Source organism: Geotrypetes seraphini, chromosome 17 (genome assembly GCF_902459505.1).
Source record: "Geotrypetes seraphini chromosome 17, aGeoSer1.1, whole genome shotgun sequence".
Taxonomy (NCBI): domain Eukaryota; kingdom Metazoa; phylum Chordata; class Amphibia; order Gymnophiona; family Dermophiidae; genus Geotrypetes; species Geotrypetes seraphini.
This window is the reverse complement of record NC_047100.1, coordinates 18,030,651-18,057,199: the sequence shown is the minus strand read 5'-3', so window position 1 is coordinate 18,057,199 and position 26,549 is coordinate 18,030,651. Positions and strand designations below refer to the sequence as shown.

The following is a 26,549-nucleotide window of genomic DNA, read 5'->3' as shown; positions in this document are numbered from 1 at the left end:
GAAAAGGGGATTGAAGGCAAGAGGATTAATATGCAGGTCCTGGACCTGATGGGCTGCCGCGTGAGCTGGGCATGATGGACATGCTGGGCATGATGGACCTCTGGTCTGACCCAGCAGAGGCACTGCTTATGTTCTAATTATTAACCTTAGTCTGCAGTGTGCACCTGAGGGAATGGAGGATAAAGGGAGTGGCCTAAAGCCAGAGGGAGTGGTCAGTAAAAGTAGTGGTTTTTGAATTGATTTTACTTAGTCTCGGCTTATTATGCTACTCCTCAAACTGATTCATGAGGTGCTGGGAGGACTTTGATAAGTGACACTCACCAGTGAGCCTTCACTTAAAATAAGTCTCTCTCTATTTCTGGAAGCAGGCAGAAGCTTGGCCTTCTCCCAAGTCTTTAATGGAAGAAACAACTAACTAGCTAGTCAATAGGGTTACCAGCTTTCTTCTCAAAGAAAAGAGAACGTGTGGCCACACCCCGTTCCACCCCAGCCTCTCGTCTCCTTTCCTGATCGTGGGGCTGCGTCTGCAGGACCTCCGAGCATGCGCAGAGGCAACGTGATGACATCACACGCGCCGGCCAGGACGGTAACAGCTCTGGTGCTCATAGAATTCCTACGAGCATCGGAGCTGTTGCCGCAGTGGCCAGAGCTAAAAACCGTGCTACGGTTTTGTAAAAAGGGGGGTGGGGGGGGGGGGTTAATACATTTTTATGCTACTTGATTTCATTGATTCATGGAATATCAAATAAAGTTGAACCTTAACTCAAGTAAATAATTAAAGTGTAGAACCGGGCTTCCATCCAGGGGATAATTCTATAAGGAGCGATTAATCGTAGGCTTCAGACTCCACTCCTTTCTTTCAAGAAAGATCTCAAAACCTTTTTAATTTCCGATGCTTATTTATAAGCATCAATTCCTATAATCAGTAATAGCAATCACACCAGTCGAAGCATATAGACCTTCTCCAAACCTTACGTATTATCCTCCCCTCACTTTTCTTTTTTTTTTAATTATTATTTATTGGTATTTGAAAATAATAAGCAAGTACATACTTGTTTAAGTAATACAGAAAGAATCATTAAAACAAAAATTTTGCTGAATAATTTACAAACTTCCTTAGACCTCAATCATAACATAAGTCGGAGGATCCAAGTGAAATTAAAGAGGAGAATACTACAATAAGAAAACAAATATTAAGGATGACGTAACAGTTATCCCACTTTCTATATAAACTGTTCAATTACACTAAACATTTCCAGTGACCAATTTCTTCATATCAATGAATGCCCTTAGTTGATCTGAGGGGAAAACCATATATTTAACACCCGAGTATCTTATCATACATTTACCAGGATATGAGAGCAAAAATGAGGCACCAATAGAAACCACCTCAGGTCTCATGGCAAGAAATAACTTCCTTCCCTCTTGAGTTCATCTTGCAACGTCCAGAAATATCCAGACTTTTTTCCCCATAAAATGATAGCTGGGATTTTCTAAATAACATTCTAAAAAAAGAATTGACATCCTGTTCAAATACAAAAGATACTAATTGGGTCGCTCTCTCAGTGTTTTCGGTAATAGTTGAGTCCAGTATATCCGTTAACATTTAAAGGGTCAAGAATATTTGCTTGTGAAGTCCCTGGTTCAGGTTCCATTGCTCTTTTTAACAGGTAGATAATAGATACGAATATTATCAGAAGAAAACCCTAACACTTCAATCAAGTATTTTTTTAAGCAGTTGTCACCAAGGATTTAGGAAAATTTTAAATTCTTATGTTCAATCTTCCTATCAAGAGCAATCTTTTCCTTCACCATACTGGATGTTAACTCTTCAAGTTTATCTGTCTTGTCTGAGACCTTTTTTTAGGTCAGAGGAAAATTCCATTTTTGTCCCATCCAATTTCCTCCCCAGGTTCTTGTACTTACAAGCGATACAATCTGGGTAGAAGCTTCCCAAATGCTCTCTAAAGTTATTGGCGTGGGTTTCTCTAGCTGGGGAGTAGTTTGCACTACCCCTTCCCAGCTCTCCATGCTCCTCTGCAGATCTCACGGCAGTTGCCCCTTGGATCGGGGTTTCCCGGATCGAGTACTCCTCATCCTGGACTCCCAGCAGTGCCGCGGCTAGGGCTGGAAGCGGCCTGGGAACAGAACCCGGAGGCTGGAGAGATGTTTCAAAGTCCAGCTCTTCGGCAGCTTCTCCCGCCGATGAGACAGCAGACTGAGCTCCGGGCAACAGTGGGGACGAAGCGCAAAGAAAACTCCGTATAGACCGCTGAGCAGGTAGGGAAGTGCTGGACGCCAAGGGATCTGACCACACCATTCCCTTTCTCTTGGTATGAGGCATTATTTTGCTGAAAAATTGGAAAGCTCCGATAGGAGCGTTGCACTAAGCTGCCACCATCTTGGATTCCCACGTCCCCTCACTTTTCTAGTCTGCATTGTATTTCTTCCCTCTACCCCTTTGTATCACCCTCTGTTTTTATCATTTTTATTGTTTATAATTTTATTTTTTAATATTATTAGTTATTTGCATCCTTTTTAGTGTATGCCACTTAGTTGTCACACGATTTGAGGGGAACCAAAAATGAATAAACTTGAACTTGTATTTTAGTTATTTACGTGTGCAAGTGACCACTAAGATGCATAAATGACCTTTTATACAAAAGTGACTAGTAGACTCGCGAGAACCGATTGCAGCCATTCAGACAACAGCGTGGGCCCACGCGGGAGCGCGGAACGCTTTGCTCCTGACCGCCGCGCTCTTCTCGCCTCCGGGCCGCTAGCTGGGAAATAAGAGGAGACAGCTAGCGAGGTAGGAATCACGCTGGACCACCAGGTTATTTGTAAGCTGGCGGCGGGCAGGCGGGGGTTGGGGTTTTAAAAAGGTGCGGCGGCGGTGGGCGTGCAGGGGGGTGGGGTGTTTTACAAAGGCGCAGCAGACGGCATGTTTTAAAAAGGTGCAGAGGCAGCGGGAGGGGTGTTTTTAAACATTACGGGGGGTGTAATTTTTTTGTACCCACTTTTGGGTGGGAAAAAGGTGCGTCTTATGGAGTGAAAAATACGGTATTTTGTGAGTAATAGAAACCTACTATTTACCCTTCTCCATTGACAATATTGACCATTTAAATCCACTCTCTGTTTTCTGCCTTGCAACCCGTTCTCGTTCCATAAAAGGATATTACCTCCTATCCCATGACTTTCTTTTTTGTTTAGTTCAAAGATTTTATTGATTTAAAAATATATAAGTAGAAAAAGGAGGAATGTTAACGAGGCAAGATACAAGCATGCTGTACACATCAATAATGCAAAGAATAGATATCAAACAAATTGTCCGCAGGATACAACAAGCTGATCTAAGCCTTATATATAAGAGAAATGTCGAGACCACACGCAGCCAAAGTTACTAGAGTGGTTAAGGCACAGAGAGTGGTAGGACTAGAAAACGGTCAGCAAGTCTAGTCATAGGCGTTCAGTTATGGTGATAAGTAAAATGTTTCACAACTATCCCATGACCTTCTTTTTTTTTTTAAATTCTTTATTCAGTTTTAACTCTTGCAACAAGTGTACAAAATTTAATCAAATAATTCGTACAAATCACTTGACATTCTAACAATTATTGTCAAATGCATATAAAAAAAAGACCCCTCCCCCACCCATCCCATCTCAGAAGGCTTTCATGACGTACTAGTCAAATGCCTTTTGAAAATCCAAGCAGCATATGAATATAAAAAGCACATAAAAGCTATGTATGTACTCAAAACATAAGCCCTCTTTTACTAAAGTGCGCTAATCAAATTAGTGCGTACTAGACGCTAACGTGTGCAAATTAGGCTATGGACGGGTTAGCGATTAGCATGCGCTAATCCGTTAGCGCACCTTAGTAAAAGAGGGGGATAATTTAAAACAATGCATTTATATACTAAATTAAGATGCGCATAGGGGAAAACACCCTCCAGGGATTCAAGATAAAGTTAGACAAGATCCCGCTGTACGCTGATAGGGCTAGGCTCAGTTAGGGCTGCGTGAGCGGACTGCTGTGCACGATGGACCACTGGTCTGACCCAGCGGCGGCAATTCTTATGTTCCTAAAACATTGATAAAAAATGACAAATGAAAAGAGGCAGCTATGTGTTAAACCATAAAAGTGGCACCATCGGAAAACTTAATGATCATAAGAACATAAGAACTGCCATCTTTGGATCAGACCTTCGGCCCATCAAGTCCAGCGATTCTCCCAAGCGGAGGCCCAGCCAGGTGTACACCTGGCGTAATTTTAGTCACCTATGCCTCTCGTAGGAGATGTGCATCTAGTTTGCTTTTAAATCCTAGAACGGTGGATTCCGCAATAACCTCCTCTGGGAGAGCTTTCCAGGTGTCCACCACTCTCTGCGTGAAGCAGAACTTCCTGATATTTGTCCTGGACTTGTCCCCCCCCCCCTCCTTAGCTTCAGTCCATGTCCTCTAGTCCGTGTCACAATCTCAGCTCTGGAATGTTGCTACTCTTTGGGGTTCTGGAATCTTGCTATTCATAAGAACCGCCATCTCCGGATCAGACCTTCAGTCCATCAAGTCCGGCGATCCGCACACGCGGAGGCCCAGCCAGGTCTACACCTGGCGTAATTTTAGTCACCTATATCCCTCTATGCCTCTCGTAAGGAGATGTGCATCCAGTTTGCTTTTAAATCCTAGAACGGTGGATTCCGCAATAACCTCCTCTGGGAGAGCATTCCAGGTGTCAACCACTCTCTGCGTGAAGCAGAACTTCCTGATATTTGTCCTGCACTTGTCCCCCCCCTTAGCTTCAGTCCATGTCCTCTTGTCCGTGTCACAATCTCAGCTCTGGAATGTTGCTACTCTTTGGGGTTCTGGAATCTTGCTATTCATAAGAACATAAGAACCGCCATCTCCGGATCAGACCTTCGGTCCATCAAGTCCGGCGATCCGCACACGCGGAGGCCCAGCCAGGTCTACACCTGGCGTAATTTTAGTCACCCATATCCCTTCTATGCCTCTCGTAAGGAGATGTGCATCTAGTTTGCTTTATGTTTAAATATATTTATTGATTTTCAAATCATATAAACAAGAATACCTTGTACAGAAAGCAAATTAGCAATTCTACATAAAGCAAGAAACATTCCAATAACATTAAATCATATATTAACCAAAATGCTCAAGTCCTCAAATTGGATCCAAGATTTCTTATAATATAAAACCAAAACTGAAGAATTGAACTAAAAGTACATTCTTTCATAAAGTTAGCTGGAAGGCTGATTGCTGGGATTAACCAATAGTCATAGAGCTTATGATTTTTCTACCTCCAATCGGGAGAGCGCTAAAAAAGAGGTCAACTGATTAGGCTCAAAGAAAACATATTTAACTGATCGGTGATGCACTATACATTTACAAGGGTGTCGCAAATAAAAGGTAGCACCCAAAGATATAACACCTGGCTTCAACAAAAGAAATTCACGACGACGCCTCTGCGTCTCTCGTGATAAATCAGGAAATACCTGGACTTTACAACCCATAAATTCTTTCTGTCTATTTTTAAAGAACAGTTTTAACAACCATACTTTATCAATAGAGAGAGCTACTGTTATAATCAAAGTACTCGATTCTACATCCTCTTTATCTGATTTTTCCAATAACTCTGATACATCCAATAGTCCTTGATCCAACGGCTTTTTTGGTAATTTAGTCTTATTAGGTAAATAATAGACTCGTGATAAGGGAGGTAATGAATCTTCTGAGGCCCCCAAAACTTCAAGAAAATATCTTTTAAACATTTCCCTAGGAGGTATCAGTGGAAGCTTAGGAAAATTAATAATTCTTAAGTTATTGTATCTAGAGTTATTTTCTAAGTTCTCCATTTTTCTTCTAAGATTAATGTTGTCTTTCATTAAAGATTCCTGTAATTGTTTGGATGATTTAATGTCCTGTTCAAGCTTTTGAACAGAGGAATTAGAGGCAGTCATATCCTTTTTCAGTTCTTTAAGTTCAGTAGAATGTTGAGATAATTTCCCCTCAATTAACTGAAGTTTGGGACTTATGGTCTTCACTAGTCCGGCCATAAGATCCCATAGTGAGTCCAGAGTTACTTCTGAGGGTTTTTCCAAAGAAATTAGAGGTAAAGAAAAGTCATGGTGCTCACCGTCCAGTTGAATAACTTGACGCTGTCCCTGAAGGTTAACTCGCCTCTCAGATGATTTCCCCTCAGTTTCTCCTAGGGAGCTCATATCCATAGGAGCTCCTATCAGCAGGCTCTGTGGTGGACTACTTGCCTCAGGGGAAGACAAGACCCCGACCTCCGGGGTTACCTCACCCCTTGGAGAGCTGCTAAGCTGAGGTTGCGGGGGCGGCGCCCTAACGTCGGGGCTCAACGATGTCTCTAATCCCGGAAGAATCTCCACGGCCTCACCGACGCCGCTTCTCCTCTGCGGGCCTCCCTCCGACGCCGAAAAAATACCCTGCATCCGCCTGATGAGTTCCCCGATGTCACCAGCCGCGGGGGTGGCCGCGGGCCGCGAGGCACCAGCGGTGCTACGGCCCCTCCGTTTAGGCATCGGGTAAGCAAAAGAACCACTTAAAAGTTGTTGAAAATTGTTGAAGGAAAATCGTCAGAGCGGTATCTCAGCACGTCCAGCCAGACGCCATCTTGGATCGTGATGCATCTAGTTTGCTTTTAAATCCTAGAACGGTGGATTCCGCAATAACCTCCTCTGGGAGAGCATTCCAGGTGTCAAACACTCTCTGCGTGAAGCAGAACTTCCTGATATTTGTCCTGGACTTGTCCCCCCCCTTAGCTTCAGTCCATGTCCTCTTGTCCGTGTCACAATCTCAGCTCTGGAATGTTGCTACTCTTTGGGGTTCTGGAATCTTGCTATTCATAAGAACATAAGAACCGCCATCTCCGGATCAGACTTTCGGTCCATCAAGTCCGGCGATCCGCACATGCGGAGGCCCAGCCAAGTCTACACCTGGCGTAATTTTAGTCACCCATATCCCTCTATGCCTCTCATAAGGAGATGTGCATCTAGTTTGCTTTTAAATCCTAGAACGGTGGATTCCGCAATAACCTCTTCTGGGAGAGCATTCCAGGTGTCAAACACTCTCTGCGTGAAGCAGAACTTCCTGATATTTGTCCTGGACTTGTCCCCCCTTAGCTTCAGTCCATGTCCGTGTCACGTTGGACATTGTAAATAATTTTTTTACCTGCTCTATTTTGTCAATTCCTTTCAGTATTTTTGAAAGCCTCGATCATATCCCCTCGCAGTCTCCTTTTCTCAAGGGAGAACAATCCCAGTCTCTTAAGCCATTCCTCGTATTCCAAGTTCTCCATACCTTTTATTAGCTTCGTTGCTCGTCTCTGCACCCTCAAGTTTCAAGTTTTATTATTTTTAATATACCGACCATCGACATGTATCTAACCAGTTTACAATGCTAAAAAAAGGTTAAAAGGTTATAGGTGGGGGAAAAGTGAACATTAAAAAGACAATTTACAAATACAAACATGAACTTGAGGGTAAAAAGGGGAACAGGGAGTCGATAATTACATCATTAAAAACAAAGTTAAAAGGAAAGGAAAAAGGGGGGATATAACATCAGGAATAGGGGTTGCTTCTTAAAGCGGTTGATGATAAATTTTTTTGCTAGCTGTTGGAGAGGAAGTATTTAACGGCTGTGATATGCATCTTGAAATAAGAACATTTTTAGCTTAGTCTTGAATGATATTTAATACTCCACAAATCGTGAGGGCACATGTCATTAAAAATCAGCAAAAATTAAAAATCGAAGTAAGGAAGATCCATTCAATATGAAGTGCTGTTTAAAGTGCTCTTGAAAGAAAAAGCCAGCAGGGTCACAAGAAAAAACTACTAAAACTAATGTGGAGAATAAAATACGGGCCCAGTGTAAAAGATAACTGGTACTTTATAAAACATCACTGCGTTTCAGAGCAACTGTAGCGCCAGATATAAACCCAATATCGACAGTGGCATAGCAAGAGTGAGAAGTGCCCGGCGGCACCCCTCCCCCATCCTCTTCTCCGACCCTCCTCCCTTCCCCCGTACTTTTTTAATCCCAACCTGCTTCTCGTGCCAGTTTCGGCTCTTCCTCCGACGTCACGTCCTAGGCTTGGGTCCAAGAAATGACAGAGAAACAGCCGACGCCAGTGCAAGCGGCAGGTTGGTGTCTGCTCGCGCCAGGAATGTTAAAGAGATACGGGGGAGGGGAAGGGGGAAAGAGTGGGGAGGGGGGTTGGAGAGGAGGACGGGTGCATGTGCCCCCACCAAGATGGCGCCTGGGGTGGACCGCTACCCCTTACGACGCCACAATAAATGAAGCATGGCTCCCTGGGACTCCAGATATGTCATTTGACCTCCATTTTCCCAGGTACAAAACGAAGATTGTGAATCCACTAGGGACAGAAAAAGTACCTGCCTATAATAAATGTAATCCACTTTGATTGTACCACAGAAAGGTGGTATATCAAATCCATGACATCCCCGCCTCTCTTTATAGAGTAGGCTCAGCAAAGATGCCATAGCCTGGGCCTGAGACAGGCCTTTATTCTCCACGGTTCATAGACAGTGGAGCGCAAGACGTCAGCGCGCTGACAATCCAGCGCCGACAAATCGGCGCAAGACAGAAGCGCGCGGGGGAAAAAGTAATTTTTAAAGAGCTCCGACGGGGGGGGGGGTTTGGGGTGGCAACCCCCCCCCCACACTTTATTGGTTAGTGTTCGTGCTGCTGTTGGAGGAGGGTTCGGGGGGTTGGAAACCTCCATTATAGCGAAAACAGAACTTTTCTGATTTTTTTCGGGAAAAGTTCCGTTTTCTCTATAATGGGGGGGGGGTTCACCCCACACACACACACACACCCCCGCAACGGCAGCGCGACCACTAACCAATAAGGTGGGGGGGTTGCCACCCCAAACCCCCAGTCGGAGCTCTTTAAAAATTATTTTTTCCCCCGCGCGCTTCTGTCTTCCGCCGAATTGTCGGCGCGCTGGCGTCTGGCGCGCGATTATCCCGTCACCTTTCTCCATATTAAGCTTGTGTTATTGTTTAATGTGATTTATGAAAAGGGTCCCTTAATTTTATTTATATTTTTATTTCTTCCTTTGTGAGTCACACATACCTATATAAGCTCTAGGCGACATTATAGAGGAAGCGGTTAGGAGAGGGTAGGGAGAACTATGGAGGGCAGGAAAGGAGTGGAGAGGAGAGAAGTATGTAGAATATTTCATAGAAATTCCTAACTTTACAGATAGGAGCACCATCTATGTAAATGATATGTAAATGATATGTAAATGATATGTAAATGAATTAAAGGAATATGTAAATAGGAATAGAAGGGAGGAACCATTAAACAATATAATTCAGTTAATAAGATAAAAAGAATAGGGGTAAAAACAATGGAATAAAATTTAAAATAACTCATAAACTGGAAGAAAATAAAAATTGAAAACCAAAATCAAATAAGTCTGGCAGAAGTCCAGTTTCCTGAAGCAGCTCTGTTTGCCTCGGCGTACTTTAAATAATCCCAACGGCAAACGTCCAGACGGGGCAGGTATCAGCTCGAGCTTTCCAGCTGCTGCAGCCCCGACTCATCATCTCGGGTACAAATTTACTCAGGTTTTTGCTAAACCGCGGTAGACCTTATTGCCACGGGCCGGTGAGGCAAACGCTCCGACGCTCTTAGGAGCTTAATGAGAACGGGATCGTTTACCTCGCCGGCCCACAGTGAAAAGCTCTACCGCGGTTTAGTAAAAGGAGCCTTAAGATTCTAAACTCCCTGGGAACAGGGAAATACTAATGAACCTGAATGTCACGCCCCATGTACTCAATCCCCCAAAAAATTAAATAACCTTGTAAGAATAAAGAGATTGTATGACTAGAGTATCCTTTCATAAAACAGGGAAGTCACCATGTTGTAGGTGTTACAAAAGGTCATTGCCATTCAGCCAATGCTCCTAAACATAGAGGTGTCCAACCTGCGGCCCAAGGCCTGTATGCGGCCCTGTGAAGTATTTTTTGCGGCCCCGGTCGAGAGCAATGCAGTGTTTTCCTCTGCTGCCCCCGGGTGTTTACCGTCTTGCCGGCTCCCTCCTCTGTCGTGCTGCAGCGTTTGCGCATTTGTGCGGCCCCAGAAACATTTTTTTCGGCCAGTGCGGCCCAGGGAAGCCAAAAGGTTGGACACCCCTGGTGTAAAGTATGCAGGTGCTTTTAATGCGTCTGCTGTTTTGTGCATGCTGCCGAGATGGGTGAAATACTGCAAGCGGCCCAGAGACAGGATATTGGGTTTGATGGACCTTCTTAGATTCTTATTGAAATGTCCTACTCCCTCACTAGATTCTTCCCTCAGCTGCTAGGGACACCCTCTTGCAATCTTCTATCTGGGCAGAAGGGGGACGTTATCAGCCAAGGGTTTTTACCTGGGTACACGGCTTTTCCAAAACTGCCCCTCTGCCCTCACCCCCAGTATACAAAGGATCTGTCCCTCAGCAAAAGCACTTAATGGGCTTTAGAACAGGTCAAGGGATTGCAGCCTGTCTCCCCCACTCAAAATGCCATTGTGTTTAGATATGGCATAAGTGAAATATTGGTTGCTATAGGAGCGACGCCATTTTATTGTTAAGCCATGAGTAAATATTTGCATAAAGCTTGCATAACTTGTTGGAATGTTTTCTGTCTTTCTCAAGGGCACCAAAGGGAGTTCGCGTTTCGTTTTCCACCTTTATACTCAACAAAGAGTTCTTAAGAATTAAACCCAGTGACACTTCTTGAACTGATCTTCTCATAGTTTACTCGGTGTGTTTTCCAGTAACCATAGTGAATGGGGCATATTCAGTGCCAGTGCCAACACCAGCATAGCAAACTGGGTGAAGGTGGGACTGCTACCGTGTTTCCCCAAAAATAAGACACTGTCTTATATTAATTTTGGGCCCCAAAAAGGCACCAGGTCTTATTTTCGGGTAGGTCTTATTTTTTTTCATGTACAATGATCATCTCTCCCTTCCTCCCCTCCACCCCAATTCTTCCTATTTCCTTTCTCTCCCCCACATGTGCAGCATCTTTCCTCCCCTCTCACCCATCCCCCCTGTGCAGCATCTTTCTATCCCTTCCATCCCCCTCCCCCCCCCCGCCGCTGCTGCGTTCCCCCCCCCCCCAAACCCCGATTGTGAGCTGAAATACCTGGAAACAAACAACAGCGTCGGCAGCACAGGCTGCATCACGGCCTGCCCTTCTCACATCTGGGCGTTCCTCTGCCGCATTACAGATGATGTCATCAGCAATGCGGCACGGAACAGCTGGGTGTGAGAAGGGCAGGCTGCAATGCAGCCTGTGCTGCCGACGCTGTCATTTGTTACCAGGTATTTCAGACTCGCAGTCGAGGTTTGGATGGGAGAGAGATGGAAGGGTCAGCGGGGCGAGGGGGTACGCGGGGCGGGGGGGGGGGGAGCGCTGCTGCTGGCGACTAGGGCTTATTTTCAGGGTAGGTCTTATTTTCGGAGAAACACGGTATTTATGTAATTCTAGTCACTAATTATATCTATGTAAACACTGGCACTGAATGGGAAATATTGCTGGCACCTTCCTAACTCTCAGCTCTGTCCTAGAATACCCCTCTCCTGCTCCACCTTGATATTTATTTTGGATTCTGGTATTAACTGTTTTCCCATAAAGAGATTCGCCCAAAGTGGTTTACAATACATTGAATAGTAATTGGGTAGTCTTAAGTATTTTCCCTATCTGTGGTACCTACCTGGGGCAAGGGAGAATTAAATGACTCACCCAGAGTCACAAGGAACAGGCTGGGATCAAACTCGCAACCTCAGGGTGCAGAGGCCACACCCTCCCTGCTATTGCTGAAATTCAGAGGCACTGTTAAGTTAAGTGTGACTGAATATCAAAGGATAGCAGCTTGAGCACAAACTAAGCAGGTAGGAGCCTCTTCTATCAACTTTGAATATCGGGGGCCACAAAAAGCATGGCCATAATAAGCACGGACATTTTGGTATTTTGATGTGTTTTCCGATTAGGTATTTTTATGGCTATTGCTTTGATATTTCATGTTTGGATAGGTTTTGATGTCTTAGATGGATTTTTTTTTTTGTCTTATGTTTTATTGTTCTGGGCTTGTTTCAGTCCCCTGGTGTTTGACTGCGCTTCAGTATTCTTAGAATTGTGTTCTAACATTTTACTATAATCCAATTACTTTGTGAAAATTAGTTACTGCTTTATTATTTTACAGATGATTATAGGGATTGTATTCAGTGGTGTACGGTGAGGGGGTTCAGGGGGGGGGTTCCGTGAATCCCCAGTAGGCAGCCTGCTCAGCCAGTCAAACTGCATCAAACAAAAAGCAAACCCTCCCAAAGAAAAGCGGGGCTCTTGGGCCGGGGATTCTCTGAACCCCCCTGAAGGCCATGACAGTACTGATCTGAATTTGATTGGCTGAGCAGCATCTGCCTGTCGCCTGTTTGACCAATCAAATTCAGAGCAGTGCCCTCAGGACCTTTAGGGGGAGGAGTGAATCCCCTGAAGGCCCTGATCCTAAGGGAAAATTATTCACTTGAAAACACCCTGGGTCCATGATCCTGCTGTTTTTTCAAAGTGTGTTAAGAGCATAAGAATTGCCATACTGGGACAGACCGAAGGTCCATCAAGCCCAGAATCCTGTCTCTAATAGAGGCCAAACCAGGTCACAAGTACCTGCCAGAAACCCAAAGAGTAGCAAACATTCCAGAGCTGAGACTGTGATGTCATAATGCCTCATTTCACCAATGCCTAACAGCCAAACTGATCAGTGATGTCACAGTGGCTTGATTGTCCCATACTTGGCTCACATAAGAGCATAAGAATTGCCATACTGGGACAGACCGAAGGTCCATCAAGCCCAGAATCCTGTCTCTAACAGAGGCCAAACCAGGTCACAAGTACCTGCCAGAAACCCAAAGAGTAGCAAACATTCCAGAGCTGAGACTGTGATGTCATATTGCCTCATTTCACCAATGCCTAACAGCCAAACTGATCAGTGATGTCACAGTGGCTTGATTGTCCCATACTTGGCTCACATAAGAGCATAAGAATTGCCATACTGGGACAGACCGAAGGTCCATCAAGCCCAGAATCCTGTCTCTAACAGAGGCCAAACCAGGTCACAAGTACCTGCCAGAAACCCAAAGAGTAGCAAACATTCCAGAGCTGAGACTGTGATGTCATAATGCCTCATTTCACCAATGCCTAACAGCCAAACTGATCAGTGATGTCACAGTGGCTTGATTGTCCCATACTTGGCTCACATAAGAGCATAAGAATTGCCATACTGGGACAGACCGAAGGTGGCGAATCCATACCTGAAATACCTAGCTAGATCCCAAGCAGTAAAGCTGAACTTCTCAGACGTATCGGGTCCTGAATCATTTGATTATGGTGGAGTGCCTTAAACACTCAAGTCATAACTAGCAAACGTTTAAGTAATTTGTTCAAGGTATTATTGTTTTTATCACTTAATTCCAATTTGGTTCCGCTTGGTTTTCAAAGACTACTTTACGGGATTTGCGATGGAATGTATGTGTGAAGCATTTGGGGTAGCTTTCCCACAACCTTGCCTCGACACGACACTAGAGACACTTTTTTTGCATTCTTTTGACAATTCTAAATTTGGTCTCCTTCAAAAATGATCCTAACTGTCCACCAAGACAGACAAAAATACATCTTTACGAGCAGGATGCCAGATGGAAGGTCAGGATTTGTGATGTTTGTAAACTGGTCACACATCCAAAATATAAGCCTACATTTAAGTTTTATAAGATTCCATATAGGCAGTAGTAATTTACTACTGTTTGCCATTAAAATTAATACTAAACTATCATTTGGATTCTTATCTATTGAGTCAAGTTTCAAGTTTAATAAAATTTTGATTAATCGCTTAATCTTGATTCTAAGCGATGTACGTAATAAAAATACAGTGTTGGGGAAACAAAACAATGCGTGACAAAAACAAAGTCCAACGGGGCTATTAACAAACTTGACGAAACTAAAAACAGAAGGAAAAAGGAAAAGAACGACAAGTTATTTGACAGAAAGCGAGACATTTAAGGAAAAAACAAGGGGGAAGGAAAAGTTAAAAAGCTTCAATAAAATAATAGAGTCAGATTAAAATTGACTTGATAACTAATTTTCAAGTGCGTCTTTAAAAAGAAAACTACTGTGATTTTTTTTCTTTACAACTCTTCTACCTTTTCTCTATATACTGTAGCTTCTTACATTAGTTATATACTGTATAAATAGGGTGTATATATATATATGGAGCAGGCAGGAAAGAGGGCTGCTTTGGAGGGAGAGTTGTGCTGGGGGCAGACAACAATCGGGGGGAGGGAGGAACAGAAGGGGGGCCACGAAGCAGGCAGGCATTGCACAACAGGGGGAGAGGTGAAAGGGGGCTGCTTTGGCAAGCAGGGGGGGCCAGGGTGACAGACAGAAAGAAAGACTCACAGACAGGGGACCTGGGAGAGACACAGACACAAAGAATGACAGACAGACAGCGTCCAGGGAGAGAGACAAATAAAAAAAACAACAACACACCATACATACAGACATCTACTCTAGCACCCGTTAATGTAACGGGCTTAAAGACTAGTATATATATATATATATATATATATATATATATATATATATATATATATATTATCCCATTTCCACAATGGCTAACCCAAATCACAGGTACCTGACAGAAACCCAAAGAGTAGCAAGACCCCAGAATTCAAATTCAAATAGTAGCAACATTTCATGCTACCAATCCCAGGGCAAGAAGTGGCTCCCCCCCGTGTCTGTCTCAATAAAAGATTACGGAGCTTTTCTCCAGAAACTTCTTCAAAACCTTTTTTTAAACCCGGTTAAGCTAACCGCCGTTACTAAGCATTACACTACAGCTCCGATTGTTAAAGAACTACGGTAAACGGGAATCAATATTTTTAGCTGTAATTTTGTAAACCGCTCTGTTATTGCCTAAGGGGAAGGGCGGTATATTAAATTAAACTAAATCGTAACGCATTTTCGGCCAGCATGGCACTGGCTTAAATTAAGGGCTCCTTTTACAAAGCCGCGCCCTTAAATTCCACTCTGGTTTTCATCAGAAGCCAGAGGAACCTTAAAAAACAATGGAGTAACATGATGAGCTTTTTTCTAATAAGTGGATGACTGCATTTTGGAGAGTTTGAAGCTTTTCCTACTTTGTTAAACGGTTTTGAACATCGGCCCCCATAGGGGACCTTTGACTAATGGAATTAGTGTGTGCTAAATGCTAAGAAACCCATAGGTATAAAACAAGCGAGTGTAGCATGCACACGTTAAACTTTAGTAAAAGGGCCCCTTGGTGATTTAAATAAGCAATACCATCTGTATAAAGTTTTTTTAAATGTATGGACATGCAAATTATTTGCTCACCGGTTGGCAGCAACTGCTTATTTTAGAAAGGCCTGCAATATTCAATTTAATTCAGTCTAATTTATTTTCAAAAGAAACAAGCAGCTGCTACAGAACAGCTTTAATACTGAGATATGTAGACTTAATATACTTCGTTAACCTTACAACAATCTTTAAGAGATCACAAGATTATTTTATATTGCAACAATCCCATAAAAGAGGATAGTATTGTTACTTATGGTTATTGGTAGGACGTTTCCTACCTTGTTCTCTTCTTTCATGGCAATGATGACTGAAATGTATATCTCCTGTTATTATCTGCTTCAGATATTGGCCATTGTTGCCCTATTGTTTTGTACTTATTCAAAAACTTTCAATAAAGATGATTGAACTTAAAAAAAAGAACAAAGGAAATAAGGTGATACCTTTTTTATTGGACTAACTCCATGCATTTTATGATGAGCTTTCATAAGAATATAAGAATCGCCGCTGCTAGGTCAGACCAGTGGTCCATCGTGCCCGGCAGTCCGCTCCCAAGGCGGCCCTTAGGTCAAAGATCAGTGCCCTGAGTCTAGCCTTTCCTGCATACGTTCTGATTTAGCAGGAACTTGTCTAACTTTGCCCTGAATCCCTGGAGGGTGTTTTCCCCTATAACAGACTCCGGAAGAGCGTTCCAATTTTCCACCATTCTCTGGGTGAAGAAGAACTTCTTTACGTTTGTATGGAATCTATCCCGATTTGATCGACGGATTGGCTATTAGTTGAAGTAGTTCAGTTCCCTTTCAGTTCCTCGATGACCGTCGGATGGATGCCATTCGGTCCCGGGGATTTATCGCTCTTAAGCCTCTCAATCTGCCTGCATACCTCTTCTACATTGACCATCAACCCTGTCAGTTTCCCGTCTTCGTTTCCAGCGTATAGCCTGTTGGGTTCTGGTATGAGTATATCCTCTTCGGTAAATACAGACGCAAAAAATGAGTTCAGTTTGTTGGCGATGGCTTTCTCCTCCTTTAGTACTCCCTTTATTCCATGGTCATCCAATGGTCCCACCATTTCCTTCGCGGGTCGCTTCCCCTTAATATATTGAAAGAATGGCTCGAAGTTTTTTGCCTCCTTGGCTATTTTTTAATCGTAGTCTCTTTTCGCCACTTTTACTGCCTTATGGCACCTGCGTTGATGCTGTTTGTGCTTTTTCCAGTTTTCGTCTGTTTTTGACCTTTTCCATTCCTTAAACAAAGTCTTCTTGTCTCTGATCACTTCCTTCACCGCTACAGTAAGCCACGCCGATTCCTTGTTCTTTTTCGTCTTATATACCTTGTTGATACATGGTATATATAGATTGTGCACCTCAGTGAATGTGTCCTTAAAAAGGGACCATGCGTGCTCTAGTATAGTACTTATCCTCTTCTTAATTTTCTTCCCCACCATTTTCTTCGTAGTTCCCTTTTCGGAAGTTCAGTGCCGTAACTGTCGTTCTGGATCAATGTTTCGCCCCTGCATCGAGGTCGAAGTGGATCATATTGTGATCACTGGTTCCCAGCGTCCCCCCCCCTACTTCTACACCTTGTACCAGTCTTCGCAGTCCATTAAGAATTAAGTCCAGAATTGCACTTCCTCTCGTATTTTCCTTGACAAGTTGTTCCAGGAAGCAATCGCCTACAGCATCCAGGAACTTTGTCTCCCTACCACAGCTGGAGGTGCCTAAGTTCCAGTCTATCCCCGGATAGTTGAAGTCATAACTGCGTTGCCTCCCTTGCAGTTGCGTTTAATCTCGTCCGTCATTTCTCCATCAATTTCTTCGGACTGCCCTGCGGGTCAGTAGTAGATGCCGATCTTCGTTTCCAATCCATTTGTTCCTGGAATTTTGACCCAAAGAGACTCTAACTTATTCATCATTTCTGGCGTGTTCTCTCCAGTAGATTAAATTCCCTCTTTGACGTATATGGCAATGCCCCCACAATTTTGAGCCACTCTGTATCTGCGGTATAGTTTGTATCCCGGTAGCACAGTGTCCCAGATGTTTTCCTCGGCCCACCATGTTTCCGTAATGCCGATGATGTCAAAGTTATCGTTTTGTGCCATAGCTTCTAATTCACCCATCTTATTCCTTAGGCTCCTTGTGTTTGTGTACATACACTTGAGTTTGCGGCCTGTTCCTTTCTTGAATTTCCTTTCTTCTTGTGTCCCTTTCGATCTGTCTTGACTATGTTCCGGTGAGTCTTCCCCGCCATCTTCCTGCATGGTATCCTCTGGATATACCGGTTCCCGAACCATTGACTGTGTCTCTCGGTCGACTGTCAGCTTTCCCCTTCTTCTTAGTTTAAAAACTTCTCAATTTCTCTCTTGATGTTGCTTGCAAGTAGCCTCGTTCCGTCTCTGCTGAGGTGGAGTCCGTCCTTCCTGAATAGCTTGCTCTTCCCCCAGAACGTTGTCCAGTTGCACACAAAGTAGAATCCTTCTTCCTCACACCAGCGCCTCATCCACGCGTTGACTGCTTGCAGCTCCATCTACCTCTTCTCATCGGCCCTGGGTACCGGCAGGATCTCCGGGAATGCTGTCCTCTGCGTTCTGGTCTTCAGCTTCCTTCCTAGCATCCTCTTCTTCAGATCAGAAATAAGCAAATGTTGACAAATATCAGTATACATAGAAGGAAAACATTTCAGGGATAGGAAGAGGGAAGGGTGGGTGGGTGGGCAGGAGACAGAAAGATGGCAGAGCAGTTTTAAATGTCTTTATAGTGGAAAATAAAGCCCAGATCTCTATTAAGTCCTGTCTGGTAGGTGTCAAAATACCTCATCATTTTGATTTCAAAGGTTTTACATTCTTGGATTATCTTAAAGTTCCCTTTTTAGTATTCTCACCGTAAAATCATTGGTGCAGTGATCAATTTTCCCAAAGTGTTGTCCAACAGAGGTGACATCATGGTCAGTATTGCAATCCTTTTTTTGCATTGGGCTTGTTTCACTGATGTAATATGCCCACTTTTTGCACTGAATGATCTATAATAAATAACAACTTTATTTTTCTATACTGCCATAATCAAACTGACTTCTAGGCGGCTCACATAGAAAGAAGGCTGGACAATCAGCGAATTACAAAATGCAAGAAGAAGGAAGTTACATCATGAATTGGAGAAGCATGGGGGAAGAATACATGAGAGAAGAAAGATGTTACATAAGGTTATAAGGGGGAGGAAAAAAAAACCCCAAACAAACATGTGAAGGATCCCCTTATGCTGAATTTTTTTCCCCTATGAGTGACCGTGGGATCCTTTGAGATGTGCTTGCACAGTTTGCAAGAGAAAGAGGATCTCAAATACCAAGCCTTCTTTCAAACCCAATACAGGCTAATCATTTCCTTTCATCTGTCTATAAAACTCCCGTTACATAAAACTCAGTTTGTTTCCAGCTATTCATTTCTTGTTCAAATGAGTCTCCATCATCATATACCACATTAGAGAATGACGCGGGGACAAATTTTTTCCCCTGTCCCCGCGGGAACCCATTTTCCAGACCCGTCCCGACGAGTTCTTTTCCTGTCCCTGTGCCATTTCTGCAAGCTCCGTCCTCATCTGCACAAGCCTCAAACAATTTTAAAATCATAAAATGTTCGAGGCTCGTGCAGTTAAGGCAGAGCTTACAGGAATAGGAAATTGAGTTCCTGTGTGGACGGGGACATATTCGTTCTCTATACCACATCCTAAACTACTTCAGAACCCACCGGCAGTGAAAGGGAAAAATACTTTCCTGTAATTGGGGTTTTTTTTTCATATTTATTTTTTTCAAACGTAGCGATCAGTTGTTAATCTAGAAGACTAAGGCCTGATTTGATCTGTACTCTATACATTGAACGATTTTAATTCTCTCTTAACAGCTTCTATGTACACCGACCTGCAGAGAGAGCGCTCCGATATCGAAAGTATCATCGCCCATCCTGATTATCTAGAAGTGAATCCTGAACTTATCAAACCGAAAAAGCTTATAAATCCGGTGAAAGCTTCCAAGAGCCACCAGGAGCTACACAGAGAGCTGCTTATGAACCACAAAAGGTGAGCGGACAAACCCTCCGCCACAAACACGTTCACTGAAATGAGTCATGGAGGCTGCATGTTCTACCAAGTCATCAGGCAAGCACTGGAATTCCAGCGACATTATAATTCATTTAAGATCTAGCTTGATTCAAGAAACATTTTTTGCCATAGACACAGAGGGTCGAAGTCTATAAATGGCGCTTAGCAACGCCTAAATTATAGGTGCTGCTCAGTGCGGTTGTCAATCAACCGCTAAGTGCTATTTATAGAATCATGCCTAGCTGCACCTAAGCAAACTTAGGCATCGTTGCACATCCTAGACAGTAGTATAGTTAGGGTGGGGGGGAATGGGGGCAAACTGCCCCACAGCCCTGTCTTAGTGGGGGAGCTGGCAATTCTCTTCCTCTTCACCCCCCCTCCAATACCTCTTTGATTCTTCGCCAGCACGCACAGCATCTCCAACCTGCTACTCGGCTGTCCTTGACTCTACCTCCGACATCACTTCCTGGTCACGGGACCGGGAAGTGATGTCAGAGGGAGAGCCAAGACTGGCCACGGAGAGCAAGTTGGAGACACTGCTCATGCTAGTGAAGATGTACGGGGAAAGGGAAGGCGCATACGTGCCGGGGGTGTGGGAAAGGAGCGGGAAATGGAGAAGGAGTGGGGGGGGTGGATGGCGCCTCCTACCCTTGCTATGCCACTGATCCTAGACACAGGTGCCACTCCATTTAGCCAACTTTTCACTCACCTAATTTTGCGGATGCCTAACTCAACCACGCTTATTTTCCGCCCATAACCATGCCTACTGTTTGAGATAGGTGTTAGGCATCCTGCGGTGTGGAAGGGTGCTCCACTTGAGCATCGTTAGGTGTCCTAAGAGTTCGGTGCCATACTCTTAAATTGTTTAATGCTTTTTTTTTTTTTTCTTTCCGATTGGCTGAAAACTGGCATAATCAATTACCATGCCAATTAAAAAATAAAAGTTAAGCATGGATCCCAAACTCAGGTCTCGCTAGGCAGCTACAATTAGGGCGTTTAGCGGCATCCAAGGTAGGCGCCACGTCTAGAATACGGGCAAGAGAGCTAAATTCTATATATATAGCACCCAAAAAAATGTGCCATTCTATAAGCTGCGCTTAAAGTTAGGTACAGTTTATAGAATAGCACTTAAGTCTAGGAGCCAAGACTAATTTTAGGCACAGATGTTTGCAAATGCATGCTTCTATATTTAGGTCCAGATGCTCATATTCTTTAATTATATATGACCCTGAAAGTAACGCTTCGCGAACCACCCCGTGACCTGCTCATTGCTGCACCCCCCCTTTTTTTGACTCGCATGTAAAATTTAGGCACAGATCCCGCCTAGCTTGTAATTAATTTGAATTAACATTAACAATTGCTTGTTAAGAAGCCAATTAATGGTGCTAATTAGCTGCAGTTAAATTGCGTGCATAGTTTGTGCATCCGACTAGAACTGAGCGCAGTTTTCAGTGCTTCTCGTAGAATTTGGGGGGAGAATGGGGGGGGAAAATGTTTTAGTGAATCTAAGAACATAAGAATTGCCGCTGCTGGGTCAGACCAGTGGTCCATCGTGCCCAGCTCACGTGGCGGCCCTCTGGTCAAAGTCAGCGCCCTAACTGAGACTAGCCCTACCTGCGTACATTCCGGTTCAGCAGGAACTTATATGACATAAGGATGGTCAACATTTATTCATAAGTAGAGTAAAATGATAACTGGGAACATTTAATTTCTTTTATTACATTTCAAAAACAAGAAAATGTTTTTAATGGTAAATGAGGGCAAATAAAGTCCAAATGGCCCATCCAGCCTATCCAGTTGAGATTTGTCCACTTTAGATAAATTGTCAAATGCAACCCAAATGCTTCTCCTTGGAGGCCCTATGCAACCATCACCCATGCAGACTTGGGTTTTAGAATTAATCACTCAATTTTCTAAATCCAAGCCAAAGGAAATCAATGATATGTAGTTCTTTGTCTGAGTTGCCCCAAGCACTAATTCCCATATTAACAGTTTCATGGATTGTAGTAAAAGGGACCCAATATTATGTATCCAGTGCTGAAAGTCAGTTCTAAATGCGTAACTTTTTTCTTCTTCCTAAAACTGCCCCATAGCCATCAATATGTTATGCTTCCTAGGTTCCTAAATTTAAGCAGTAATTCAAAAGTAATTTAAAAACATTTCTCTTCAGAGATGCCTTTGGTAATTAACTAAACAGTCCATAGGTCAAATTATTTTTATTGTATCATATTATATCTTATTTGTTTCCCTTTTTGTAGTTTTCCCTTTTTGTATTTTTCTCTTTTTGTTCTACTTTTCTATATTGATTTTGTATTTCACCTCCCCTCTTTCCTTGTGTTTTTGAGTTTGTTAAGTTAAACTTTTAATCCTGAATGTCATATATAGTTTTGTATTGTATTGTCTCCCATTTATTGTAATTTTAAATTGTTCATCGCTTAGAAATATGATTAAGCGATTAATCAAAAAAACCCATTAAACTTGAAACTTGAAACTAAACTTAGCAAATTTTGAAAGGGGACCAATGTGGGTTCCTAATTCTCAAAGGGACCCTTTTACTAAGCTTCATAAAAATCTGGGTTTCGTGTGTGCTCACGTGGGACTTTCCTACACGTTAAAACTTATTTTTACTGTGTCCCAAAAAAAGGCTTCCATCTTTTTCTTTCTGCAGATCCTGCACTAATTTTTCCATTAGCAGGTGGGACTTGCAGAAACATTAATCTGGGAGCATGTTAACCCCTTGTTAACCAATTAGTACTCAATAATGTGAATGAATTGGATGGTTGCCTTTTCTACCTATGACATGAAGACTCTAAAAAAAAGTATAAAAATAATTTATGTGTGAATTCCAAGGGCACACATGGGGTACTATATATCCGACAGGTTTCGCAAACTTGCTGTGTCAGTGATCTTGCGTACGTCATCATATTCATCCATTTAACGTCTAACCTTTTCTTTTTTAACCCCATTCTTAAATTTATTTTCATGTTTTTAGCTTTGTAAACTGTTTGGGTTTTTTTTTTAAATTAATCTTTATTAATTTTTCAAAGCTGACAACTTCTTGATTTTATTGTTGTTCAACCCTTTTTCCTCTAGTTTTTGTTTGTCCGTCTCTGTAATTTTTGAATCTTGTATTACCATTTGATATTGTAAATTGCTTAGCATTCATGATAGGCGATTAATGAAATATTAATTAAACTTCAAATGTGAAATTACTTACCAAACTTCACAAGGAGCTGTAACAGAATTTGAACGCAGTTACTCTTGCCTAGGCTATTCCCCTTTTCCACAACCTTAGCATTGATGAGCAACTGTAGATGTGCGATTAACAAACCAACACACTCCTGTTAACATGTGTCATTCCATTATATTTTAAGTCAAAATGTTGTGTGATCGTGGCACCGAGGTACCCCTTCTTCAAACCCAGCATGTACCCAAAAAGAGGGAGAAAAAGCCTCAGACTAAAGTAGCAGTATAGAACCAAAAGCTACAAATCAAAACTGCTTTTGATACTTTCACTGGCAAAAAAAAAACTCCCTCACAGAACAGCTCAGGTTTAGAAAAGGGCAAAGTCACCCAGAGGCACGTGCAAGGAATTAGCTGACAATAAAAACGACTTGAGCTCCAACGCCGTCACGTCTTCTCCAATCTTCGCTTGTTGGGAAGATTGGAGAAGACGTGACGGCGTTGGAGCTCAAGTCGTCTTTTGTCAGATAAGTCCTTGAACGTGCCTCTGGGATACAAAAAAAAAAAAAAAATTTAAATTGAATCAGGTTGGGCAGACTGGATGGACCATTCGGGTCTTTATCTGCCGTCATCTACTATGTATGTTACTATGTATGTATGTTACCTCGGTGCCACGATCACACAACATTTTGACTCATTATATGAACATACTATACGTTGTGCGTCCTCATATAATTTGTTAACACATTATATTTTAAGTAAAATAGTGTGATAGCCATGTTAGTCTTCCTTTGAAGGTAATATATAGAAATAACACAAAGCATATATGAAATAAGCTGATACCTTTTAGAACATAACAACATAAGAGCTGCCATGGGTTAGACCAAAGGTCCATCAAGCCCAGTATTCTGTTTCTGACCTGAAAAAGAAGGGCTACCTTCAAAAGCTACTATTACTACTACTATTTATCACTTCTATAGTGCTGAAAGGCGTACGCAGCACTGTATATTTAACATTCAAAAGACAGTCCCTGCTTAGAAGAGCTTACAATCTAATCTGGACAGACAGACAGGACCATCTCAGGGTTGGGGAGATTCTGGTAGAAGGAATGATACAGTGGGTATAGGTAGTTGACAGCCGTGAGTGGGAGTTAAGAGTTGAAAGCAGTTTCAAAAAAGTGGACTTTTAGCTTGGATTTGAATAATCAAAAAATGTATTAAGAGCGTAGCTGGTTTTAAGAAAGGTTTGGACAAATTCCTGGAGGAAAAGTCCATAGTCTGTTATTGAGAAAGACATGGGGGGGGGGGGGGGAGTCCTGTATCGGAAGCATGGAATGTTGCAAATCTTTGGGGTTCCGGAATCTTTTGTTATTCTTTGGGATTCCGGAATCTTGTTATTCTTTAGGATTCTGAACGGAATGTTACTACTCCTTGGGTTTTGGCCAGGTACTAGTGACCTGGATTGGCCACCATGAGAACGGGCTACTGGGCTTGATGGATTGGTCTGACCCAGTAAGGCGATTCTTATGTTCTTAAGTTAGTCCAAAAAAAAGTATCCCCTTACTTCATTTATGGTTTCTTTATTCACCATACTACTAAACCTTCTTCAAACATGACACCATCTCCCGGGAAACTTTGAAAGAGTAAGGAGTGAAAAAAAACACAGGCTCATTGTTAGCATCCAGCATGTCATTTCGTAATAGTCTGCAGAACCTCTAAATAATGACTGTTTGCAAGCAAATTAAATCTTTACCTTTCCTCCCGTAATTGTAAACAGGAAGAAAGCAGAAGAGAAATGAGTGGCAGAAATAATAGGAAAGCAGATCAATTAAAATCTTTAGCATGGCAAACCACGGGGGGGCGTGGCTTGGACGCGAACGATGACGGTTGGATGAAGAAAGAGCTCCTGTATAAACAAGCTTAAATTTCAGAAAACTACAAAAAAAAAAAACGATATTAATGGTATAACAAATTGAGTTTACCTCTTTGATTAGATGGGAGAGAAAAATTGAAGGGGAAATCGGGAGAAAGAGGTGCCGTTTTCATTTGATATATGAGAAAAGAGGTGTGAAGGGCTGAATCCGTCTCAACGGCAAAAATAGCAAAATCGGGTCCCTGCTGACAGAGCCGGTAAGATCGGGTCTCCGCTGGCAAAAATAACAAAATCGGGTCCCCCAGGCAGAGCCGGAAAGATCGGGTCCCGCTGACAAAGGTGGCAAGATCAGATCCCTGCTGACAGAGCCGGTAAGATCGGGTCTCCGCTGGCAAAAACAGCAAAATCCCCCAGGCAGAACCGGCAAGATTGGGTCCCCCTGGCAGAGACAACAAGTTTTACTATTAAACGTTACCAGGGTGGGCTGGTCCGGGACGCCGTGAGGCCAAGGAGGCTTTCCTTCCCCTCCTCTTTAGCACGATCTCTGGCAGAGAGCAAGAGGAAAGATTTCCCGAAGGTGGGGGTTAACAGGCAGTTGCTCGGTGCACCACGACCGCGGCCATCTTGGATCGAAAAAAAAAATAAATTTTTACAAAGTCTGGGTCTGCCTAATGACAAGGATTAGTTTTTTGAAATGCCTGATGCCTGTTTAAATCAGGGAATGGGCTTTGAAATAGCTGTCCTCAGCTGGAAATGAGGAGAGATCTGCAGTAAAAGATACTTGGCAACGGTTTTTTATTTCCTTGCTGCCAACTTCAAAAATAAACTATGAAAGATCACTATAATTGTTAATCTCTCCTACTATAATTCAAGAGATTCAGATATAAGAGACTATAGGTTTTTGGGCTCTGAGGAAGGTCAAATAAAAGGATTGGTAATTTCTTTGACCTGAAGAAAAGTGACATTGAGACAGTTGAGACAGTTGAGAGACACTGAAATACATATACATGCACATTGAAAGATTAAAGTAAACATATTGGATGGAATATTGCTCTCCTCGGCAAAAGCTGCGATTGGGCTTGTAAGAGGAGAGCTAGAACAAGAAGGCTGCAAAATTTTTTCAGGCTAGATGCCAACAAGAGTCTGTAATAGAGCCTAAGACAAATAACTTACAGTTGCTTTAAGAATACTGAAAAAAAAAAGGGGGTGTGGCTTTGTCGAATGGTTGGATAAACGAATAGCTCCTTATAAGCAAATATATTAAAAATATATTAAAAAGAATTACTACTAAATATTTTAAAGAAACTAAAATATATATTGAAATATGACTTCAACTAAACAAAATAAAGCTGACTTAGGAGCTGGAACATCAGGAAGCAATAAGAGGTCGAAACCTGAGCCAGGTACACCCTCTAAAATCCCATTACCAACAGAAAAAAATCTGGATGTTATGGAAGAACTAAGACAAATAAAAGAAATTGTCTTAGATAGTAACAAAAAACTACAAAAAGCAATGGAAGATGCTGCAATCCTAACTAAAAGAGTGGACATTACAGAGAATAGAATTTCAACATTAGAAGATATTACAGAACAATTAAATACAGACATGAATCACAGCAAAATCATATGGAAAGAAATAACAGAGATAAAAAAAAATCTTGAAGACAGCCGGAATCGTGAAAGACGGAATAATTTAAGAATAATCGGATTACCTGAAGGAGTGGAAAAGAATGATCCGATTGCATTTCTTGAAAAATTTCTACCTAAAATACTACCATTGAAATTTAAAACGGAATTGGAAATTGAAAGAGCCCATAGGATTCCAACACAAAGAAATAACACTCAAACAGGTCCAAGAACTTTAATTTTCAAACTTTTAAGACACCAACAAGCAATTGAAATATGCCAATTAGCCAAGGAAATCAAAAATCTTAAATGCCAAGATTCAAAAATATACATTGTTCCGGACTTTGCAAAAGAAACAGCAAAAA

At 42.5% G+C, this 26,549-nt stretch overlaps 2 protein-coding genes across 20 annotated transcripts in view; one reads left to right on the top strand and one right to left on the bottom strand.

Annotated features, from left to right (window-relative positions):
• Positions 1 to 26,549, bottom strand: part of LOC117351126 — a 690,625-nt gene that overhangs the window by 591,803 nt on the left and 72,273 nt on the right. The gene's annotated exons all lie outside the window — the stretch shown is intronic.
• Positions 1 to 26,549, top strand: part of FAM107A (family with sequence similarity 107 member A) — a 129,051-nt gene that overhangs the window by 89,891 nt on the left and 12,611 nt on the right. For all 4 annotated transcript variants that reach the window (XM_033925978.1, XM_033925979.1, XM_033925980.1 and 1 more), the window contains one exon: positions 19,308 to 19,482. In XM_033925978.1, the coding sequence (XP_033781869.1) occupies positions 19,308 to 19,482 (175 nt within the window). The remainder of the gene's footprint in view (positions 1 to 19,307; positions 19,483 to 26,549) is intronic.